Source organism: Pleurodeles waltl, chromosome 2_1 (assembly GCF_031143425.1).
Source record: "Pleurodeles waltl isolate 20211129_DDA chromosome 2_1, aPleWal1.hap1.20221129, whole genome shotgun sequence".
In the NCBI taxonomy this organism is placed as follows: domain Eukaryota; kingdom Metazoa; phylum Chordata; class Amphibia; order Caudata; family Salamandridae; genus Pleurodeles; species Pleurodeles waltl.
The window spans coordinates 162,155,106-162,179,221 of record NC_090438.1 but is presented as its reverse complement, the minus strand read 5'-3'; the positions used below and the strand labels follow the sequence as shown (position 1 = coordinate 162,179,221).

General features: G+C 45.3%; 1 protein-coding gene across 4 annotated transcripts in view; it reads left to right on the top strand.

Annotated features, from left to right (window-relative positions):
- Window positions 1-24,116, top strand: part of STAG2 (STAG2 cohesin complex component) — a 987,179-nt gene that overhangs the window by 744,225 nt on the left and 218,838 nt on the right. For all 4 annotated transcript variants that reach the window (XM_069211859.1, XM_069211886.1, XM_069211877.1 and 1 more), the window contains exon 24: window positions 7,816-7,908. In XM_069211859.1, coding sequence (XP_069067960.1) covers window positions 7,816-7,908 — 93 coding nt within the window. The remainder of the gene's footprint in view (window positions 1-7,815; window positions 7,909-24,116) is intronic.

The window sequence follows — 24,116 nt, the reverse complement described above, 5'->3', positions numbered from 1 at the left end:
TTTCAACACCATCATACAACGCATGTATCCAACACAAAGGATACAAGCAAAGATGGTACTACAACTCCTAGGCATGATGTCTTCATGCATAGCCATTGTCCCAAACGCAAGACTGCACATGAGGCCCTTACAACAGTGCCTAGCATCACAATGGTCACAAGCACAGGGTCACCTTCTAGATCTGGTGTTAATAGACCGCCAAACTTACCTCTCGCTTCTGTGGTGGAACAACATAAATTTAAACAAAGGGCGGCCTTTCCAAGACCCAGTGCCACAATACGTAATAACAGATGCTTCCATGACAGGGTGGGGAGCACACCTCGATCAACACAGCATACAAGGACAATGGAACGTACATCAAACAAAACTGCATATAAATCACCTAGAACTTCTAGCAGTTTTTCAAGCACTAAAAGCTTTCCAACCAATAATAGTTCACAAATACATTCTCGTCAAAACAGACAACATGACAACAATGTATTATCTAAACAAGCAAGGGGGGACGCACTCCACGCAGTTAAGCCTGCTAGCACAAAAGATTTGGCGTTGGGCAATTCACAACCAAATTCGCCTAATAGCACAATTTATACCAGGGATCCAAAATCAACTCGCAGACAATCTCTCTCGAGATCACCAACAGGTCCACGAATGGGAAATTCACCCCCAAATTCTGAACACTTATTTCAAACTCTGGGGAACACCTCAGATAGACTTGTTTGCAACAAAGGAGAACGCAAAATGCCAAAACTTCGCATCCAGATACCCACACAAACAGTCCCAAGGCAATGCCCTATGGATGAACTGGTCAGGGATATTTGCTTACGCTTTTCCTCCTCTCCCTCTCCTTCCTTACCTGGTAAACAAACTCAGTCAAAACAAACTCAAACTCATATTAATAGCACCAACTTGGGCAAGGCAACCCTGGTACACAACGCTCCTAGACCTATCAGTAGTACCCTGCATCAAATTGCCCAACAGGCCAGATCTGTTGACACAACACAACCAAAAGATCAGACACCCAGATCCAGCATCGCTGAATCTAGCAATCTGGCTCCTGAAATCCTAGAATTCGGGCACTTACAACTTACCCAAGAATGTACGGAAGTCATAAAACAAGCCAGAAGGCCATCCACCAGGCACTGCTATGCAAGTAAATGGAAGAGGTTTGTTTGCTACTGCCATATTAATCAAATACAACCATTACACACAACTCCAGAACATGTAGTGGGTTACTTGCTTCACTTACAAAAATCTAACCTGGCTTTCTCTTCCATTAAAATACACCTTGCAGCAATATCTGCATACCTGCAGACTACCTATTCAACTTCCCTATATAAGATACCAGTCATTAAAGCATTCATGGAGGGCCTTAGGAGAATTATACCACCAAGAACACCACCTGTTCCTTCATGGAACCTAAATGTTGTCCTAACTAGACTTATGGGTCCACCTTTTGAACCCATGCACTCCTGCGAAATACAGTTCCTAACCTGGAAGGTGGCATTTCTCATCGCCATTACTTCCCTAAGAAGAGTAAGCGAGATTCAGGCGTTTACAATACAGGAACCTTTTATACAACTACACAAGAATAAGGTCGTCCTAAGGACCAATCCTACATTTTTGCCAAAGGTTATTTCACCGTTCCATCTAAATCAAACAGTGGAACTTCCAGTGTTCTTTCCACAGCCAGATACCGTAGCTGAAAGGGTACTACATACATTAGATGTCAAAAGAGCATTGATGTATTACATTGACAGAACAAAGAACATCAGAAAGACTAAACAACTATTTATTGCATTTCAAAAACCTCATGCAGGAAACCCAATATCAAAACAAGGTATAGCCAGATGGATAGTTAAATGCATCCAAATCTGCTACCTTAAAGCTAAACGACAGCTGCCCATTACACCAAGGGCACACTCAACCAGAAAGAAAGGTGCTACCATGGCCTTTCTAGGAAACATCCCAATGCAAGAAATATGTAAGGCAGCCACATGGTCTACGCCTCACACATTCACCAAGCACTACTGTGTAGACGTGTTATCCGCACAACAAGCCACAGTAGGTCAAGCCGTATTAAGAACATTATTTCAGACTACTTCCACTCCTACAGGCTGATCCACCGCTTTTGGGGAGATAACTGCTTACTAGTCTATGCAAAACATGCGTATCTACAGCGACAGATGCCATCGAACTGAAAATGTCACTTACCCAGTGTACATCTGTTCGTGGCATCAGTCGCAGTAGATTCGCATGTGCCCACCCGCCTCCCCGGGAGCCTGTAGCAGTTTGGAAGTTACCTTCAACTATTTGTATATGTATCATCTCAACCTTAAATAGGTGCATACTTAGTCACTCCATTGCATGGGCACTATTACTACAATTCAACTCCTACCTCACCCTCTGCGGGGAAAAACAATCGAAGATGGAGTTGACGCCCATGCGCAATGGAGACAAAAGGAGGAGTCACTCGGTCCCGTGACTCGAAAGACTTCTTCGAAGAAAAACAACTTGTAACACTCCGGCCCAACACCAGATGGCGAGCTATTGCAAAACATGCGAATCTACTGCGACTGATGCCACGAACAGATGTACACTGGGTAAGTGACATTTTCATTTTTTCTCATTTTTGTGACAGAACCTTCCAGAATCTGCAGGAATCCACAAATTCCTACCACCCAGCATTGTCTCATCTATACCAATAAAAATTCTGCCCCACTTGTCAGTCTACAAATGTGATTTTTCAGCTAAATTTGAGGTTTGCTGAGGATTTTGGGTAAGAAAACACTGGGGGATCCACGCAAGTCACACCTCCCTAGACTCCCTTGGGTGTCTAGTTTTCAGAAATGTTTTGGTTTGGTAGGTTTCCCTGTATGGCTGCTGAGCCCAGGACCACAAACGCAGGTGTTATTATTGCACCTTGTCATTCTCTGTATTTGTGCCTTCCAAATGTAAGACAGTGTGTAAAAAAGAAGTCTATTTGAGAAATGCCGTGTAATTCACATGCTAGTATGGGTACCCCGGAATTCAAAGATGTGCAAATAACCACTGCTTCTCAACACCTCATCTTGTGCCCATTTTGGAAACACAAAAGTTTTCTTGATACCTATTTTTCACTCTTTAGATTTCAGCAAATAAATTGCTGTATACCCGATACAGAATGAAAACTCATTGAAAGGTGCAGCTCATTTATTGGCTCTGGGTACCTAGGGTTCTTGATGAACCTACAAGCCCTATATCCCTGCAACCAGAAGAGTCCAGCAGACGTAACGGTATATTGCGTTAAAAAATCTGACATAGCAGGAATAAGTTACAGAGTAAAACATGGAATAAAATAGCAGTTTTTTCACCTCAATTTCAATATTCTCTTATTTAAGCTGTTATTTTCTGTAGGAAAACTATCCCTTGTTGAATTCAGAATTTGGTCTACTTTTCACAAATGTTTAGCTTTCTGGGATCCAGCATTGGTTTCACACCCATTTCTATCACTAACTGGAAGGAGGCTGAAAGCACAAAAAATAGTAACAGTGGGAGGATGTCCCTGTAAAATGGCAAAATTGTGTTGAAAAATGTGGTTTTCTGATTCAAGTCTGCCTGTTCCTGAAAGCTCGGAATATGGTGATTTTAGCACCGTAAGCCCTCTGTTGATGCCATATTCAGGGGAAAAAACACAAGCCTTCTGCTGCAGCCCTTTTCCCCCATTTTCTTGGGAACAAATAGACATTTTTGATGTATTTCGGATCATTTCTTGGCCTCCTTCAGTGGAACCCATAAACTCTGGGTACCTCTAGAATCCCTAGGATGTTGGGGGAAAAGAGGACGCAAATTTGGCAAGGGTAGCTTATGTGGACAAAACGTTATGAGGTTGTAGGAAGTTGGCTCTGTATGTACTAACTCAAAGTAAGAGATGGTGTGCACAGAGTCCAAGGGTTCCCCTTAGAGGTAAGGTAGTGGCAAAATTAGATAATTCTAATGCTCTATTTTGTGGTAGTGTGGTCGAGCAGTAGGCCTATCAGAGGGTAGTGTTAAGCATTTGTTGTACACACACAGGCAATAAATGAGGAACACACATTCAGACTTAACTCCAGGCCAATAGGTTTTCATATAGAAAAATATATTTTCTTAGTTTATTTTAAAAACCACAGGTTTAAGATTTGCAGTAAACACTTTAAATGCAAGATACTTCACTTAGATACTTTAGCAACTTTGAATAAAAGCAATATCATATACCATCTTTGTAAAAATGGCAATAAGCTATTTTCAAAGTGGACACAGTGCAAAAATCAACAGTTCCTTGGGAAGGTAAGTAAAGGTTAGTTTGTGAGGTAAGTAAAACACAAGTCTTAGTCCTGGGGCATAGGCAGCCCCCCCGTTGGGGGTTCAAGGCAACCCCAAAGTTACCACACCAGCAGCTCAGGGCCAGAGGTCAAAGAGGTGCCCAAAACACATAGGCACCAATAGAGAACAGGGGCGCACTGGTTCCAGTCTGCCAGCAGGTAAGTACCCGCATCCTCAGGGGAAGGCCAGGGGGGTTTTGTAGAGCACTCGGGGGTGGCGGGGGTGGGGTTTGGACACATGTAGGTACACAAAACACACCCTCAGCAGCACAGGTGCGGCCGGGTGCAGTGTGCAAAGCAGGCGTCAGGTTTCAGATAGAAATCAACAGAGGGGCCCGGGGGTCACTCTAGCGGTGCATGCAGGCACAGGGGAGCTTCTCGGGACAACTGGGCTAGGTAGAGGTTCGCCTGGAGGTCACTCCTGCACTGAGGTTCGGTTCCTTCAGGTCCTGGAGACTGCGGGTTCAGTGCTGGTTCCAGGCGTCGGGTCCCTTGTTACAAGCAGTCGCAGTCAGGGGGAGCCTCTGGATTCTCTCTGCAGGTGTCGCTGTGGAGGCTCAGGGGGGTCGTCTCTGGCTACTCACGGGCACACAGTCACAGGGGAGTCCTCCCTGTGGTGTTTGTCCTCTGGATCTCGAACCAGGGGCGTTGGGTGCAGAGTGTGAAGTCTCACACTTCCAGCGGGAAACGTGAGGTCTTTGGAAGTTGCTCCTTTGTTGTAAAGAAGTAGCTGGTTTTGAGCAGGGCCGCTGCTCACGGGAGTTTCTTGGTCCTTTAGTCCAGGGCAGTTATCTGAGGCTTCAGAGGTCGCTGGCCCCTGTCGGATGCGTCGCTGGGTGCAGGTTTTTGAAGTTGGAGACAGGTCGGTAGGGCTGGGGCCAAAGCAGTTGTCGTCTTCCACCTTCTCTGCAGGCTTGTAGGTCAGCAGTCCCCCTTGTTTATTCAGGTTGCAGGAATCTGATTTCCTGGGATCTGGGGTGCCCCTAAATACTGAATTTAGGGGTGTGTTTAGGTCTGGGAGGGCAGTAGAAATGGCTACTGTCCTTGAGGGTGGCTACACCCTCTTTGTGCCTCCTCCCTGTGGGGAGGGGGGCTCATCCCTACTCCTATTGGGGGAATCCTCCAAACTCAAGATGGAGGATTTCTAAAGGCAGGGGTCACCTCAACTCGGGACACCTTAGGGGCTGTCCTGACTGGTGGGTGACTCCTCCTTGTTTTTCTCATTATCTCCTCCAGCCTTCCTGCCAAAAGTGGGGGCATTGGCCGGAGGGGCGGGCATTTCCACTAGCTGGGATGCCCTGGAGTGCTGTAACAAAAGGGGTGAGCCTTTGAGGCTCACCGCCAGGTGTTACAGTTCCTGCAGGGGGAGGTGAGAAGCACCTCCACCCAGTACAGGCTTTGTTCCTGGCCACAGAATGACAAAGGCACTCTCCCCAATGTGGCCAGCAACTTGTCTGGTGTGTGGCAGGCTGGCAGAAACTGGTCAGCCTACACTAGAAGTCGGATTGGTATTCAGGGGGCATCTTTAAGATGCCCTCTGGGTGTATGTTACAATAAATTGCACACTGGCATCAGTGTGCATTTATTGTTCTGAGAAGTTTGATACCAAACTTCCTAGATTTCAGTTTAGCCATTATGGAACTTTGGAGTTCGTGTTTGACAAACTCCCAGACCATATACTCTTATGGCTACCCTGCAATTACAATGCCTAATGTTTTGCTTAGACACTGTAGGGGCATAGTGCTCATGCACATATTCCCTCACCTGTTGTATAGTGCACCCCGCCTTAGGGCTTTAAGGCCTGCTATAGGGGTGAGTTATCTGTCACAGGCAGTGTGAGGTTGGCATGGCACTCTGAGGGGAGTGCCATGTCAGCCTAGTCATTCTCTCCCCACCAGCACACACAAGCAGTGAGGGGTCTCCAGGGTGGCATAAGACATGCTGCAGCCCTTAGAGACCTTCCCTGGCATCAGGGCCCTTGGTACCAGGAGGTACCAGTTTCAAGGGACTTATCTGAGTGCCAGGGCTGTGCCAATTGTGGAGACAAAGGTACAGTTTAGGGAAAGAACACTGCTGCTTGTTTCAGTTCCAAACAAACCAGCAGCGGTTCCGAAGGCCAGGAGCAGAAGGGTCTTTCAGAGTGTTCCTGGTGTAGTGTTGCTCGACGAATCTAAGGACCCACCCTCAGGGGAGCCCTTAAGTAACCCAAAAAGGAAGTTGGTCACTCTCTGAAGTGACTCATGTATCAGTGGGGGTCAGGGACGTCATCTACCTGGCCTAACAAGTCATATGCTCCCAGTGGCCTCTCCCTACCTTGTTTTCAAGATGACAGAATCAACCTGCCACCTGGCAGAGCTCTGTGCACCTCCCTATGAGAGGATCTGGACAGGGGCATGGTCACTTCCCTGTTCTTTGTGTGGTTTCGGACCAGAGCAAGAGCTGGAGGTTTCTGAACTGGTGAAAATCCAATTATGCAAGCAGGGCACCAAATGTGCTCTTCATAGTAGACTGGTGGTGCTCAGAGGCCACCCCACCATAGCCCATATACACTTATTTAAAAGGGGGAGGTGGTCACACCTCTCCCTTGCAGGAAATCATTTGTTTTGCCTTCCCCTGCCTGAGAGAGGCTTGCACCAGCAGGAGTGCCAAACAGTGTCTGAGGTCAGCAACAGCGTAGGCTGGCAGCCAGACCTCATAAGGTTTCACAGGCAGAACTGAGATATCCTCAAAGGTACTCCCCAAGTACATGAGATCATGCAACTAGCACTGGAATCGGTGTAGTTGTACGATTCCAACATGTTTGATACCAAACATACCTAGGTTCGGAGAAGCAATTGTGTAGTTAGACCACTCTTGTTGACCATTGTCCACTACCTACCTTAAGATGGCTTCCCTGCACTTACAAAGCCCAGAGAATGGAGTATTGGACTTTTAGGGGTCCCCTTCTCATGCAGGTCTAGGGACATGCACCCTGCCCTTGGGCTGAAGGCCCTATCATAGGGGTGACTTACAGTATCCAAGTGATACTGAAATATGGCAAGTTTTTTTGCCCAGGCTGCAGTTGTAGGCCTTCAGACAGTTTGCATGGGCTCACATGGGTGTCATGATACATGCTGCAGCCCAAGAGTGCCCTGGTTCACCAGTGCCCTGGGTACCGAAGTATAATATACTAGTGACCTGTATGTGCTTACCAGTATGTCAATTGTGGGAGTAAAAATGAGAGCACACTGGGGTCCTGGTTAGCAGGATCCCAATGTACCACATTCAATACGAACTGACACCAGGCAAAAAGTGTGGGGTAACTATGTCAGAGCTATGTCAGAAAGATGCTACTTTCCTACACATCTCAAGAGGCACTTTCCTACATGCATCCTAAAGAGAAGATTTTTTTTTTTTAAAGATGCAGAGGTTGTGTTGTACCAAATGAAGTCATTTTCCTCCAGGTACAAAATAACTTATCTTTGTGTTTTTTTTAAAGGAGGAACTGCTGACATTAAAGAGACAAATGAGGGTATTCTGCCAAATATGTCAGCACTACCTAACCAATGTCAACACAGCTGTTAAGGAACAGGTTAGTTACATTTATGAATGTTTATTATTTATATCGAATAAAGATATGCCAAAGCTTAAACATTTGTTTTCATGAAAGTTGAATAGTAAGTTTGTTGCAAAGCATACGTCCAAAAATATAAATATCTGAAAGGCAAACATAATGTTTTATGATTATGCTTCCAAAAATATATTCATTATGCTACTTTTGCATTGTGGTTTTTGTCATTTTGCATCATAGATTGACATTGCTTGTTTAGTATTTGTGTCTTAATATAGCTGAAGTGCTTGCTGATAAGGTGCATAATTAATTGTATACCCTCTTCCTCCACAAGATTTTTGAGATATTTAATTGGTGCCAGTTCTGATACTGTTAAAGGTTTAATAAGGAATGCCACTTGGTTCTTAGAGGGCGTTTTTAGCAACACTTTTCTGAATCAGAACATTTATTTCACTTTTATTTCGCTTTTACATTCATAAACATTCTATTTATAATCCGTTGTACTTCCCGTATAGTTTTCATAGTTTGACATTATACCAGGCATCCTAAATTTAGAAACCTTCTAATGTTTCTGATAGTCTTCTTGAAACAGATTACTCACCATTTAAATATTCTCCAGGTGTCAGATCTGGATACCTTTCAGCAGTACCCTGTGCGTTCTGGTAGATGGTGCTGTGCAGCTTCCAGCTGATGCTATTCCACTCCAGAAATTACATGGTCAGCCTTCATAGGCATCACTCTTGCACACTAGTGTCAGTTTGTTTTTCTGTTTCTTTGTTGCAACCACATGCAGATTCTGAGTTCCCTCTAATCTCTTTGAGATCCTCAACTCAATCAAAACATCGTTTTACAGTGTGCCAGGGACATGTCACTTCATAAAACAAGCTTTAAGCCTTATAAGGACTATCGCAAACAAATCTCTGACAGATCCTCACCAAATTTGCCTGTGGTGCCTGAGGTTGAGTCATGACTAAGGCCAGCAGTGACTTCGCGTCGATGAACTGAAAGTCCACACAAAACCACGAGCATCAGCAGTTGAGACCGGTCGAAGTCAAAGGTTTGGTCTCATTCGAGATCCAGAAGTCGACGGAGTAATTCCAGGTCTCAGTCCTCCTCTCAATTCAAATCATAAAAGAAGTCCAAGAAATCTACGTGGGAATCAGCCCCTTAACGCTGCTCACACTCCTCTGAGAAGGCACGGAGGTGGTACCTTAACTTTAACTCTCATTCTACTTCAAAGCTGATCCTGCACCTCATTCTGCCACAACCGAGTTTCTCAGGCTGCCTACTACCCCTTAGCAGATCGAAGAGTTGAGTGAGGTGTTGATCTGACTCTTCGGATACTTGCAGACTCCTTTTGGCGCACATGTGGGCCTTACGGAGCTGAGACGTTCCCCCATCTAGATTACTGCCTGTGGGCTCACCATCAGCACAAGCAGGTCCCTCAGAGCCCATAATGGGGGCTGCCTCTGATTTCCATTCTCAACTCCAGTGACATGGTCCCCACTGGCCCTCAGTGCATTGATGCCAATGCCTAATTGTAGGAAGCTGGCCTGGTGTGTGTTGGGTACCCAAGGTACTTACACCAGGTCCAGGTATTCCCTTTTAATGAAGTGTAGGTAGTGTCTAGAAGCCAGGCTGTCTAGAGTTAGCAGTGGATGAGCAGACAAGGACTATTTAGGAGACCTACAAGGCTCATGCAATACACCTGTAGTCACACAACACATACATACATGAAATAATACACTCTGTTGTACAAAAATAAAGGTACTTTATTTTTGGAACACAATAACACAATAATACTGGAACGGCAACCCTCCAATAGGAGGTAAGTAATACACAAAATATATACACTAGGAATCAGAAATAGGCATAGAAAAGGTTAGGTAACAGTGCAAATAGCAATAACCAATAGTGACCCTAGGGGGAGCACAAACCATATACTAAAAAAATGGAATCCGAACACAGGAGCCCAACCTAGGTAAGTAAAATGTGTAGAGGGGAGCTGGGAGTACTAGAACACCACAGAGTTTAGTAACACAGTACCCCTCCAGCGACCAGGAAAGCAGGAGTAAATCACTGGATTTTCCCCAAACCACCCAAAAGGAGGAAAAAAGAAGAAAAGTAGACACCCAGAGAAGACTACAAGAAAACCAGCGGTGGATTCCTGAAGAAAGAATACCTGTGGAGAGAGGGGACCAAGTCCAAGAGTCACAGTAGAGTCCAGGAATAGCAGGTGCTACTACCCACCCAGCTGAAGTTCAAGGAGTTGGTCGACAGTGGTGAAGAACAGGTTAGCATTACAGCTTTGGAGCCGGAGAAGAGTTCCTTATGGATGCAGATGTCCCACGCTTGAAGGAAGATTATAGTCTGGTGTTGGTGCAGGAATTCCACCAGCAAGCCTTGGCAAAGGCATACTCACGGTTAGTGGAAACTGGGACGAGCAAGGCCCAGGAGGGAGAGTCACAGGGGACCCTCAGTGTAGCAAAGTCCACAAGAGCAGAGGCAGCAACCACAGGACGGGGACACATGAGTCGCAGAAGGAGCCATGCAGCACTACAAAGGAGGATCCCACACCACCGTAGAACCACGCAGGAGGCTGTGCTTTGCAGGAAGGAGTGCTGGGGGCTGAAGCTGCATGTAACCTGAAGATTCCTTGGAGGAAATGCAAACAATCCTTGGCAGCTGCAAGAGAAATGCTGCACGGGACTGTACTGTGCTGCGTGGGAAAGCAAAGGCTTACCGCCACCAAAGTTGAACAGCTGGCAGAGAGGACCAAGAGGACTGGATCCACTCAGCTCAAGATGGGGGGGGGGGGAGATCCACATAGCCGGTCGTCGCTTGCTGTAGGTGCCTGCGGTTGCAGGGGAGTGATCCCACTCAAGGGAGATTCCTCCTTCTTGTGCAGGCTGAAGAGTTGCTGTCTTCTGAAGATGCTCGGCTGGGAAAATGTTGCAAAGCTGGCAGGGGTTGTGGAAACAAAGTTACAGAAGAGTCTTCTTTGTTGATTGCAGTGTTGTCTTTTGCTGGAGGGTCCAGTGTGCAGAGGACTCCTGCTGGAGTCTTGGAAGACGAATCTGAGGACCCACCCAAGAGAGAGACCCTAAATAGCCCTGAAAGGGGGATTGGTCACCTAACCAGGTAAGCACCTATCAGGAGGTGCCTCTGACATCACCTACTGAACTGGCCACTCAGATGCTCCCACAGTTCCCTGCCAACATTCAAAACAATATGGCAGAACCCAGGGACCCTCTGGAAAAGCTCTGGGCGCCATCCAGGGGTGGTGATGGACAGGGGAGTGGTCACTCCCCTTTCCATTGTCCAGTTTCGCGCCGGAGCAGGGACTGGCAGTCCCTGAAGCGGTGTGGACTGGTTTATGCATGGAGGCCACCAAATGTGCCCTTCAAAACAAACTAGTGGCTTGGGGAGGCTACCCCTCCCAAGCCAGTCACACCTATTTCCAAAGGGAGAGGGTGTTACCTCCCTCTCTGTAGGAAGTTGGCTCTGTATGTACTATTTCAAAGTAAGAAATAGCATGCACAGAGTCCAAGGGTTCCCCCTAGAGGTAAGATAGTGGCAAAAAGAGATAATTCTAATGCTCTGTTTTATGGTAGTGTGGTCGAGCAGTAGGCGTATCAGAGGGTAGTGTTAAGCATTTGTTGTACACACACATGCAATAAATGGGGAACACACACACACAGACAATTCCAGGCCAATAAGTTTTTATTTAGAAAAATATATTTTCTTAGTTTATTTTAAGAACTATAGGTTCAAGATTTACAAACAATACTTTAAATGAAAGGTATTTCACTCAGGTATCTTAGGAACTTTGATTCTCTTCCAGGGGATCCTCATCAATAGTCATAAACATTGAATATTCCCGCCCTTGTGCGGGGACCCCGGAGCATATATAAAATACACACATTATACATGTGTAAAACAGCAATGCAGGCTATAATGTTAAACAGGCTAAAATGCTTTATTTCTATGAAGTTTTTATTTTTTTATATTATAAAATTACAATAGAGAATAAATATCTACCCAAGCCCCCAAAACTGGGCTTAGGGAAGTAAGCAGCAGTAAACTCTAGAGAAAAAGAGAAAAAACGACATTGAAAAACAATGGAGCATTCTTAACCAATAGGCTGCATGCAGGTTAACACAGGAGAACCATAAAAACTTTGGCATCGTGCCTTTTAGACCCTGAGCACCTCCAGTATCCCACCATGCCTCAGGGGTGAAGGAAAGGTGACAGTTGGTTCACAGTTAGGTCAGTTCTTTTTTCCGGCTTCTTCTGAGAGGATCCTGGAGCATTGAGCTCTGTTTTTCTGAGCTTTTTCTCAGAAAAATCCTTTAAAAAGCGTTTTTTCCTGTTTCATTCGACAGATAACGTCTTTGTCTGTGTTTGGCAGTTTTTTCCTGACAGAAAAAAGCCTTCACTTTTTGGCAAATGCCCTTCTTGTGGGAAGAAGGCCCAGTCAGACCCACACTCTTTGTATTGTGTGCCTGCCTCAGAGTCACTGCCCTGACACTTGCAAGCACTGCAAGAATATGTCAAAGAGGACTCTGAAGGACAGAGAGAAGATCAGGCTACATGGGCTTCATGAGAGGCAGAAAACATCGTCCTCCTCTCTTCCCAGGCAACCAGCAGGCCATTCTCAAAGAGAATGGCTAGGTCGACGTCAGCAGGTAGGAAAGTACCTGTTTGTTCCCCGTCGACGTCGTCGCTGCCACCGTCTCACCGGCATAGATCGCCGTCGACGGCGAAAGACCCGACGTCGAAGGATACGGCGTTGAGGGAACACCATCGCAGGGGCAGATCTCCGCCGTCGACCTCCCACCGCTCTACGTCGAGGCACACAGCGGCGAGTAGTTTGAGGTCCAAAGATCGCCGTTCGACGTCGAGGCACTCTACGTCGAGGCAAGAGCAACCGATGGGGCACCCTTCGACGTCGACACAGCCGTCGACGTCGGCACAGGTTTTACCTGTCCCGCAGGGAGTAGAACATCGCCTTTCGCCAGCAGACAAGGCCGCACCATCTCCCGTGATCTCCATACCGAGCGACTCATCTCGTTCAAGAGCGGCATCATCTGGGCATGTTTCGCCCATCAACCTATCTCCAAGATGGCTAGAGAGCCTTAACAGACCAGCGGCCTCCCCGGATTCGCAGTATTCGCGAATGTACTTGCCTACTGCCTCCCTTCCAAGAACGCCATCACCGACAGCAAGGGCAGGACGGGCTCGTTCTGTTCCTCGTCAACCGACCGCGAGGCCTGGGCGCTCTGCTACAGCGTCTCGCAGCAGGTCTCGTTCTCAGCGGCGATCCAGGTCTCGTTCACAAAGATCACCCTCTTGGTCGTCGTCAGGATCATCTGTCGGGCGTTACTCCCCCATCCTAACAGATTCTCCACCTGGTCTCACCGGTGGATGACATTACCACGTTTAACGAGGTGCTGTTAAGGGGAGCGCAGAAATTAAACATAGAGGTTCCAGAGCCATCTACCTCCTCGTCAGTCATCTTTGAGACTCTGCAGCATAGATCAGCGTCAAAAAAGCTACTGCCTCTAGTGCCTGGTTTGTTGCAGCCAACCATGGACACTTTTCTGGCCCCAGCTATGCTCAAATCTGCCCCGGCTAGGATTCTGAAAAAATATAAGGCTCCCGAACAGGACCCTTTGTTCCTAAGAAAGGATCCGCCACCAGACTCTGTAATATTGGCCGCAGCCCAAAAAACCCACTCGGTGGCATCATCCTCCACGGTCCCCCCGGATAAAGAGAGCAGACATCTAGACTCTCTGGGGAGAAAGATGTGCGGTACGGCGGCTTCGGCAATGAAAGTCTCCAGTACTTCTGCACTCCTGGGCAGGTATGACCGTTCTCTGTGGAACTCCCTCAATAGATTCACAGAGAAATTGCCCAGAGAAGACAGACAAGATTTTCAAGAGATCCTGCAGGAGGGATGCCTGGTATCCAACCAGGTTATCAGCGCGGCGGCAGATGGGGCGGATCTAGCTGCACATGGGTATGCACATGGAATCTGTGCAAGAAGGTCTTCCTGGCTGAGACTGACTGGGTTAAAACAAGAAGCACAACAGCGCATCCTGAATCTCCCATTCGCCGGGAACTCGCTGTTCGGTACCCATGCAGACGAGGAAATGGCCCGCATGAAGACCGAGGTGGACACCATGAGGGCTGTAGGCCTGGAAAGGAAGAAAGATTTCAGGAGAAGGTATAGGCCTCATGACAGGCGCCCTTTCCAGCAGAGGGTTCAAACCCCTCACTGGTCCCAGAGGCCACAACAACGGCAGGGACGCCCTCTCTTTCAGCGAAGGAACACAAGGGAGCTAGGGTCAAGTAGACCTCAGCAGTCCACACCAAAAGCGCCGGCCAAACAATGAGCTCTCGCTTCCCTCGACACTGTACACCACTCCGGTGGGGGGGAAGTATTGCAGGTTATCTTCACGAGTGGCACTCTATCACAAGAGACAAATGGGTGCTCAATATTGTCGAAAATGGCTACTCTCTTCTTTTCAAAACAGCAACTCCAAAAACGGAAGGGCCCTAGAACTGCTAGTGTCCTGTGTGGATGCCTATTTTATGGAATAGGGGACTTAACCAGAGGACAGGGACCCACGTCCTCTAAGGCAAAACAGTATACAAAAAAGGTGAAGTCCCACTTTAAAAGTTCTTGATTTTATTGTTGTGCAAACATTATAGTCCCAGTTGTACAATCAGTCACTGGTTAATAAGACAGAATATAAGGTCCAAAGTCCAAATATCTTAACCAAGGAAAAGAAGGAGGATCAGCCAACACGTGTTTTGCCCCCTCTGGCTGTATATTGGCCGGGGCTTTCTCAAGGCTGAAAACAAACAGAAATAACAAATTGCAGTTCAGAGTTATTCATATGAAAAGGTGAGATGTCATTAAGACACCATCAAAAGAGTGAACAAAAAGAGAAAATCCCATGCAAAAATCATTAAGAGTGTGCTCAGTCCAGATGTGAAATAGTTAGAACCAAGTGTTAGATAAAAAGAAATGATACGTAAGTGCAGATGGTGACTGAAGTCAGACCCTGATGTATTTAAAAGTCCAAGAAAACAAGGAGCAACCAGTGGCATTACAAGCGTGTTCCCAACTTAAGATAATGGTAGAAAGTGTGGTGGGATGTAGGACAAACAGTCCGCAAATAGCTTCCAAAGTCCCAAAAACAAATAAGTATAAGTTGTCTGTTATCCCCTAGGTGAGCTTGTGCTCAAGAATGAAAAATATAAGTGCTCGGGTGCAAACAAAACAAAACAAACATACCACGCGCAATAAAGCAGACATGTATTGATTACAGACTGAAATAGTCCTTTTCTGTAAGACAACAATAGTCTATCTGTTGAAACACTCATGATTTAGCAAAAGTGTATTTTACAATTTGTGTTCGACTACTATAACAGCCGATAGTCCAAAAATAAGGAATACATACAACATTATTAGAAACCAGTTACACAAAATTAAATTCATTTTTTTATAAAATGTAAAGTGGAAACACCATATGACTTAGAATACAAAGATAGCATAACACTATTGGAGATAGAAAACTCGTGTGTGGAACTAAAACAAGGGATTAAAAAGAGAAGCGAAGTGCTATATGGTGGTTCATTGAATGTAACATGCTGGACAAAAGCAATAGTGCATGGTGATTAATGTCGATCAAAAACCCGTAAGTTTACAGGGCACAATCACATTATGTATATGTCGTAGTTCGAGTACGGCAATATGGCAGTCACAATATTAAGAACTTGGGTCCACCTATCATAGGTAACAGAGTTACGGTATTTAAGAAGGGCCAGCGTTCGCTTTAAAAGACGTTATTAAGCTGAATCCCTTACTTCAAAGCTGCAAAGTCAAAATGCCGTGCAAATACGGCCGAAAAGCAAGGTGAAACACGGGGAACGGGACGGGCGCGTCCGCGTCTAGGGTCGCGTTTAAAAACCCTTGTCAGAAGGAATGGAGTAGACAGAAAAGAAGGACTCACATGTTACGCGCTGGGCAGCGCCATTTTGGTAGAGAATAGGACATAGATAGCTGTCATCTTTACATAGATATATGAATATAGAGGGTTCCGTCTTATCGGAGCCTGATTTGGCTGGATCTTATATGATGTGTAAACATTCAGAAAATGTAACAGTAATCCATAAAAGATGAGAGACTGCAATAATTGCCACAAATAAGAAAAATGCTAGTAGTAAGTCAAGAAATTACATTTACATTAAACAGACTAAACTTAGATTTTTACAAGAGGTCAAAAATTAGATTTGTTATGGAGCTTGAAGGACAATGTAATTACAGATGCTGGAGAAGCGGAAACGACACTAGATTACAAATTCTTTATGTTAACCAGAAATGCCATTCATGGTCTTTATTGAGCCCATTGTTAACAGTATCATATTTAATTATTAGGCGACTCTCTTCTTGGCGTAGTCGCAATGGTGTGTTGCCTCCTCTAGGGGAGGGTATGATACGTCTTAGCCCACAAAAGGTAAAAGTACGTTGGTGTTGGTGACACTTGTTAAAATGTTCCACCATCGGCGCTTGGGTATCAGACTTGTGTATATTCCGAAAGTGTTCCTGTATTCGAATTTTTAAAGGCCGAATCGTACTGCCAATGTAAGTGAGATTACAGGGGCACCAAATGGCATATATAACAGAGGTACTGGAACAGTTGATGAAATCGGTGATCCGATGGGTGCAGTTGTTAATACTTACTGCTGTAGATTTGGACAGGCCTAGTTTGCATATAGAGCATTTACTGCAGGTGTAAAAGCCTTCAGGTTTGGGTGGAAGAAAAGTAGTGGAAGACTTGCGTTGAAAAAGCCTTAAATCTCTTGCAAAGATGTCCTCTCATATCAATAGACGCGAACAACGCGACCACAAGTTACAACAAGTTTTCAATACTACAGGGGTGAGCACCTCCCACCTCTCCTCTCCTAACTTACTGTCGGCCAAAAGCACATTTCTGGCTTTGGAAAAATCGTTGAAGAAGGAAACATCAAAGTGGTGGGAAATAGCTTCACTGAAAAAATACTTAGAAAATGATCGCATACCACGAGGCCTTCGTATTCTGATTTTTCCACCCATGGATACTACGTCTCAGGAACACTTACAAAAATGGGAAACCAATCTGAAAATGGCTTCAATTAACATGATTAACCAATAAAGACCATGAATGGCATTTCTGGTTAACATAAAGAATTTGTAATCTAGTGTTGTTTCCGCTTCTCCAGCATCTGTAATTACATTGTCCTTCAAGCTCCATAACAAATCTAATTTTTGACCTCTTGTAAAAATCTAAGTTTAGTCTGTTTAATGTAAATGTAATTTCTTGACTTACTACTAGCATTTTTCTTATTTGTGGCAATTATTGCAGTCTCTCATCTTTTATGGATTACTGTTACATTTTCTGAATGTTTACACATCATATAAGATCCAGCCAAATCAGGCTCCGATAAGACGGAACCCTCTATATTCATATATCTATGTAAAGATGACAGCTATCTATGTCCTATTCTCTACCAAAATGGCGCTGCCCAGCGCGTAACATGTGAGTCCTTCTTTTCTGCCTACTCCATTCCTTCTGACACAGGTTTTTAAACGCGACCATAGACGCGGACGCGCCCGTCCCGTTCCCCGTGTTTCACCTTGCTTTTCGGCCGTATTTGCACGGCATTTTGACTTTGCAGCTTTGAGGTAAGGGATTCAGCTTAATAATGTCTTTTAAAGCGAACGCTGGCCCTTCTTAAATACCGTAACTCTGTTACCTATGATAGGTGGACCCAAGTTCTTAATATTGTGACTGCCATATTGCCGTACTCGAACTACGACATATACATAATGTGATTGTGCCCTGTAAACTTATGGGTTTTTGATCGACATTAATCACCATGCACTATTGCTTTTGTCCAGCATGTTACATTCAATGAACCACCATATAGCACTTCGCTTCTCTTTTTTCTCCCTTGTTTTAGTTCCACACACAAGTTTTCTATCTCCAATAGTGTTATGCTATCTTTGTATTCTAAGTCATATGGTGTTTCCACTTTACATTTTATAAAAAAATGAATTTAATTTTGTGTAACTGGTTTCTAATAATGTTGTATGTATTCCTTATTTTTGGACTATCGGCTGTTATAGTAGTCGAACACAAATTGTAAAATACACTTTTGCTAAATCATGAATGTTTCAACAGACAGACTATTGTTGTCTTACAGAAAAGGACTATTTCAGTCTGTAATCAATACATGTCTGCTTTATTGCGCGTGGTATGTTTGTTTTGTTTTGTTTGCACCCGAGCACTTATATTTTTCATTCTTGAGCACAAGCTCACCTAGGGGATAACTGACAACTTATACTTATTTGTTTTTGGGACTTTGGAAGCTATTTGCGGACTGTTTGTCCTACATCCCACCACTCTTTCTACCATTATCTTAAGTTGGGAACACGCTTGTAATGCCACTGGTTGCTCCTTGTTTTCTTGGACTTTTAAATACATCAGGGTCTGACTTCAGTCACCATCTGCACTTACGTATCATTTCTTTTTATCTAACACTTGGTTCTAACTATTTCACATCTGGACTGAGCACACTCTTAATGATTTTTGCATGGGATTTTCTCTTTTTGTTCACTCTTTTGATGGTGTCTTAATGACATCTCACCTTTTCATATGAATAACTCTGAACTGCAATTTGTTATTTCTGTTTGTTTTCAGCCTTGAGAAAGCCCCGGCCAATATACAGCCAGAGGGGGCGAAACACGTGTTGGCTGATCCTCCTTCTTTTCCTTGGTTAAGATATTTGGACTTTGGACCTTATATTCTGTCTTATTAACCAGTGACTGATTGTACAACTGGGACTATAATGTTTGCACAACAATAAAATCAAGAACTTTTAAAGTGGGACTTCACCTTTTTTGTATTCTCTTCTTTTCAAACAGCCTCCACCACACTTGCCACCAGCCAAATGCAATCCATCTCATCTCAGCCTGCTGCGCAGAGAGGCTCTCGCCCTCTTACAAAAGAACTCCATAGAAAGGGTTCCACCTGCGCACAGAGGAAAGGGGGTTTACTCCCGTTATTTTCTGGTGGCGAAAAAGGGCCGAGAGGGCGTTTTCAGACCAATTCTGGACTTACGGCTGCTGAACAAATACATAAGAAAACAGAAGTTCAGGATGCTAGCGCTTCACCAGATTTTCCCTCAGCTACATCAGGGAGACTGGATGTGCTCCATCGACCGTCAGGATGCATATTTTCACATCCCAATAGCTCCCAAGCATCGGAAATTCTTGCACTTCCAAGTAGTGTGTCAGCACTATCAGTTCAGAGTTCTACCATTTGGCCTGAAATCTGCCCCACGCGTCTTCTCGAAATGTATGGCGGTGGTAGCGGCACATCTTCGAAAACAAAAGATATTCATCTACCCATACTTAGACGACTGGTTACTGAAGGCTTCTTCTCCGGAGCAGGCGAGAAGCCATCGGGACATTGTGCTCAGGGTTTGCGAGTCTCTAGGTCTTCAGGTCAATTGCCAAAAGTCAACCTTGATTCCAACACAGAACCTTCACTACCTGGGAGCTATAATAAACACAGAACTCCAAAGAGTGTGTCCTTCTGAGGAACGACTATCCTCAATAGACAGGAAGTGTCAGGACCTGTTGAAAGCCAACGCACCTACGGCACGTCAGGTGACATAGCTGCTGGGCTCCATGGCATCATGCATTTTCATTGTCCCAAATGCCAGACTGCACATGAGGCCCCTCCAAGAGGCATTGGAGAGCAACTGGAGCCAAAGGACAGGTCGCTGGGAGGACAGAGTGCGACTACCGGCAGCAGCACTTCAGTCATTGAAATGGTGGATGCACAGACCTCACCTGTCAGTAGGTGCTCCATTTCACCAGGTAGTTCCATCCGACACTCTCGTAACGGATGCGTCTCTTCAGGGATGGGGGGGCTCATCTGGGTCCCCTTCAAGCTCAGGGCCTGTGGTCAGACAAGGAAAAGCAGTACCACATCAATCTGCTGGAACTCAGAGCGGTCCATCTGGCTCTCAAGTCTTTCACACCATTAATTCAGGGGAAAACTCTCCTAATACAAACGGACAATACAACCACGATGTATTATTTGAACAAACGGGGTAACGAGATCCCTACCCCTATCTCGAGAGTCCCAAACGATATGGCATTGGCTCCTGGCCAGAGGAATGTCACTTACAGCGGTTCACCTGCCAGGGCAACAAAACGTGGAAGCAGATTTCCTGAGCAGACACCTAGAGGACGCACACGATTGGGTCCTACACAGTGAAGTCGTCGAATACATCTTCGCTCAATGGGGTGGACCTCAATTGGATCTCTTCGCAGACGAAGTAAACAAGAAATGCCCAGACTTCGCATCCAGGTTCTACCAACCAGGATCTCGAGAGAATGCCCTGTTGATCGACTGGTCAGGGATATTTCTCTACGCCTTTCCACCGATTCCCCTCATACCAGCAGTGATCAACAAGCTTTACAGATCCAGAACCAGAATGATTCTCATAGCGCCACAATGGGCCCGTCAATTCTGGTACACAGATCTCCTCAACCTATCCGAAAAACCTCACAGGAGGCTGCCGTGCAGACCGGATCTTCTGAGCAGAATGGAGGGCAGGATTCTACATCCCAACATACCCTCTCTGAGCTTAACAGCATGGCTCCTGAATTCCTGCAGTATGGGCACCTAGGGCTCTCACAGGAGTGTATGAACATCTTGAAAGAGTCCAAACTACCTTCCACGCGGCGTTTTTACGCTTTTAAGTGGAAAATATTCTACATATGGTGCTGTCAACAAGGCCAGAATCCCATACGGGCTCAGGAGGATGTCATACTGTCCTATTTACTTCATCTGGCAAAGTCCGGTCTGCAGGTATCATCTATTAAGGTACATTTGTCTGCCATTATAGCCTATCGTAAGTCACCTTCTCAGGAATCCTTCTTTACGAAACCTGTAGTCGAGGATTTCTTAGAAGGTTTGAAAAAAGTTTTTCCGCCCATTCGGAGACCATCTCCTCCATGGGAACTGAACATAGTATTGTCAAAACTTATGGGCCCTCCTTTTGAACCTATACACAAGGCCTCTTTACAACACCTTACGTGGAAGACGGCTTTTTTGGTGGCCATTACTTCGGCGAGGAGGGTCAGCGAAATTCAGGCTTTGTCTTCCAAAGAACCGTACACGGTTTCAATAGAGTGGTTCAGCGAACTCACCCATCTTTCCTTCCGAAAGTGGTGTCAGAATTCCATATCAATCAGTCTATATCTTTACCGACTTTCTTTCCCAATCCGGAGACTCCGGCAGAGAAAGCATTGCACTCCTTAGACTTGAAAAGAGTGCTGAAATTTTATTTGGATAAAACAAAATCGATTAGACATTCCAACCGAATGTTTGTAAATTATGGTCATTTGAGGACAGGAGAGGCAGCATCTAAACAAACTATATCAAGATGGATAGTTTCTTGTATTGTTAATACTTACCAGCTGTCTAATAAACAATTACTAGCTAGCCCTAAAGCGCATTCCACAAGGGGAAAAGCGGCTACTGCTGCCCTCCTTAACAATGTTCCTCTATCTGAGATTTGTAAGGCTGCTACATGGAAGTCTGTACATACGTTTACTAGACATTACTGTTTGGACTCAGATGCAAGAGCGGATGCCCAAGTGGGGCAGGCCTCTCTGAGAAATTTATTTGCATAATATGTATCTATTCCTGCACTTCTATTAGACAGTCCGCAGAGTTTAGGGATGGGCTTGCTAATCTATTCAATGTTTGACTATTGATGAGGATCCCCTGGAAGAGAAGGATAAGTTACTTACCTGTAAATCCTAGTTCTCTTCCAGGGTTATCCTCATCAAAGTCATAAACAACCCACCCTCCTCCCCGGACTCACGTCTCCTAGAAGTGCAGGACAGACTGTCTTTCGAATCAGTTACACAGATTGTCACCGTAAAAAAGTACTGACCTAACTGTGAACCAACTGTCACCTTTCCTTCACCCCTGAGGCATGGTGGGATACTGGAGGTGCTCAGGGTCTTAAAGGCACGGTGCCAAAGTATTTATGGTTCTCCTGGGGAACCTGCATGCAGCCCATTGGCTAAGAATGCTCCATTGTTTTTCAATGTAGTTTTTTCTCTTTTTCTCTAGAGTTTACTGTTGCTTACTTCCCTAAGCCCAGTTTTGGGGACTTTGGGTAGATATTTATTCTCTATTGTAATTTTATAATATTAAAAAAAAAAAAAAACTTCATAGAAATAAAGCATTTTAGCCTGTTTAACATTATAGCCTGCATTGCTGTTTTACACATGTATAATATGTGTGTATTTTATATGTGCTCCGGGGTCCCCGCACAAGAGCGGGAATATTCAATGTTTATGACTTTGATGAGGATACCCCTGGAAGAGAACTAGGATTTACAGGTAAGTAACTTATCCATCACCACAATAGCATGTACAGTTTTGGCAAAAATGGCAATAAGCTATTGCAAAAATCAACAGTTCCTGGGGGAGGTAAGTATTTGTTACTTTCACAGGTAAGTACAACACTTACAGGGTTCAAAGTTGAGTCCAAGGTAGCCCACCGTTGGGGGTTTAAGGCAAACTTCCCAGTTTTAAATGTAGCCATTATGGAACTGTGGAGTTCGTGTTTGACAAACTCCCAGACTATATACTCTTATGGCTACCCTGCACTCACAATGTCTAAGGTTTTGCTTAGACACTGTAGGGGCATAGTGCTCATGCACATGTGCCCTCACCTGTGGTATAGTGCACCCTGCCTTAGGGCTGTAAGGCCTGCTAGAGGGGTGACTTACCTATGTCACAGGCAGTGTAAGGTTGACATGGTACTCTGAGGGGACTGCCATATCGACTTAGTCATTTTATCCCCACCAGCACACACAAACTGTAAGGCAGTGAGCATGTGCTGAGTGAGGGGTCCGCAGGGTGGCATAAGACATGCTGCAGCCCTTAGAGACCTTCCCTGGCATGAGAGCCCTTGGTACCCGGGGCACCAGTTACAAGGGACTTATCTGAGTGCCAGGGTTGTGCCAATTGTGGAGACAAAGGTACAGTTTATGGAAAGAACACTGGTGCTGGGGTCTGGTTAGCAGGGTCCCAGCACACTTTCAAGTCATAACTTAGCATCAGCAAAGGCAGAAGGTTAGGGGGTAACTTACTGTGTGGTTCTGATCAGTGCCTAGTACTTACCATAACTCCCAGAGGTTGACTTAAACCGTTAACCCTGTGTTTGCTGAACATTGGTTTCCTCCATAGGATAACATTGAGAGAACTCTGAAAATAGCCTTGTGTCTATTTTTGATACTGCAAAGCATTTATGCTTAAGTCTACTTACCTGATTACGAAGCTCTTGGGTTTGAAACATATATAAAAAGAAGTGTTATTTTTTTTTATTGGGTCTATGATTTATTCTTTGTGTCTCTCATTTATTGCCTCTGAGTACAACAATTGCTTAGCTCTACCCTCTGGTAAGCCTAACTGCTCGCCCACACAACCACACAATAGAGCATTAGTCCTATCTACTTTTGCCTCCCCAGTACCAAATTGGGATCCACTGAACTCTCTGTGCAGTGAACTTCATTTTAGTGCACTGTATAGAGAGCCAGCTTCCTACAGTGATAATCTCCCTTGGGGTGGAGGAGCCACCCCTCTGCATCTGCAGAAACCAACAGCATCTGCCTGCATCACCTTGTTGTTAACCATCGGGAACAACACTTCTGGAGGAGGTCTTAGTTACTCTAGGAGGACAGACTTGTCTCGCTGCAGAGTTGCAAGACTCTAGGCCCTCTAGGAGCCCCCCTGGACCAATACCCTGAGTACTGGGGCACTTGCATCATCTAAGGCTTGGTATGCGTCCAGCCTCAAGGACAGTAGCCATTGGCTACTGCCCTCCCAGACCTAAACACCCCCCTAAATTCAGTATTTAGGGGCCCCCAGAACCTAGGAAACTAGATTCCTACAACCTGAAGACGAAGAAGGACTACTGACCTGAAGCCCTGCAGAGAAGGCTGAGACACCAACTGCTTTGGCCCCAGCCTTACCGACCTGTCTCCCCACTTCAAGAAAAACTGCAATAGCGACGCGTCCCCCAGGGACCAGCGACCTCTGAATCCTCAGAGGACTACCCTGCATCTAAAAGGACCATGAA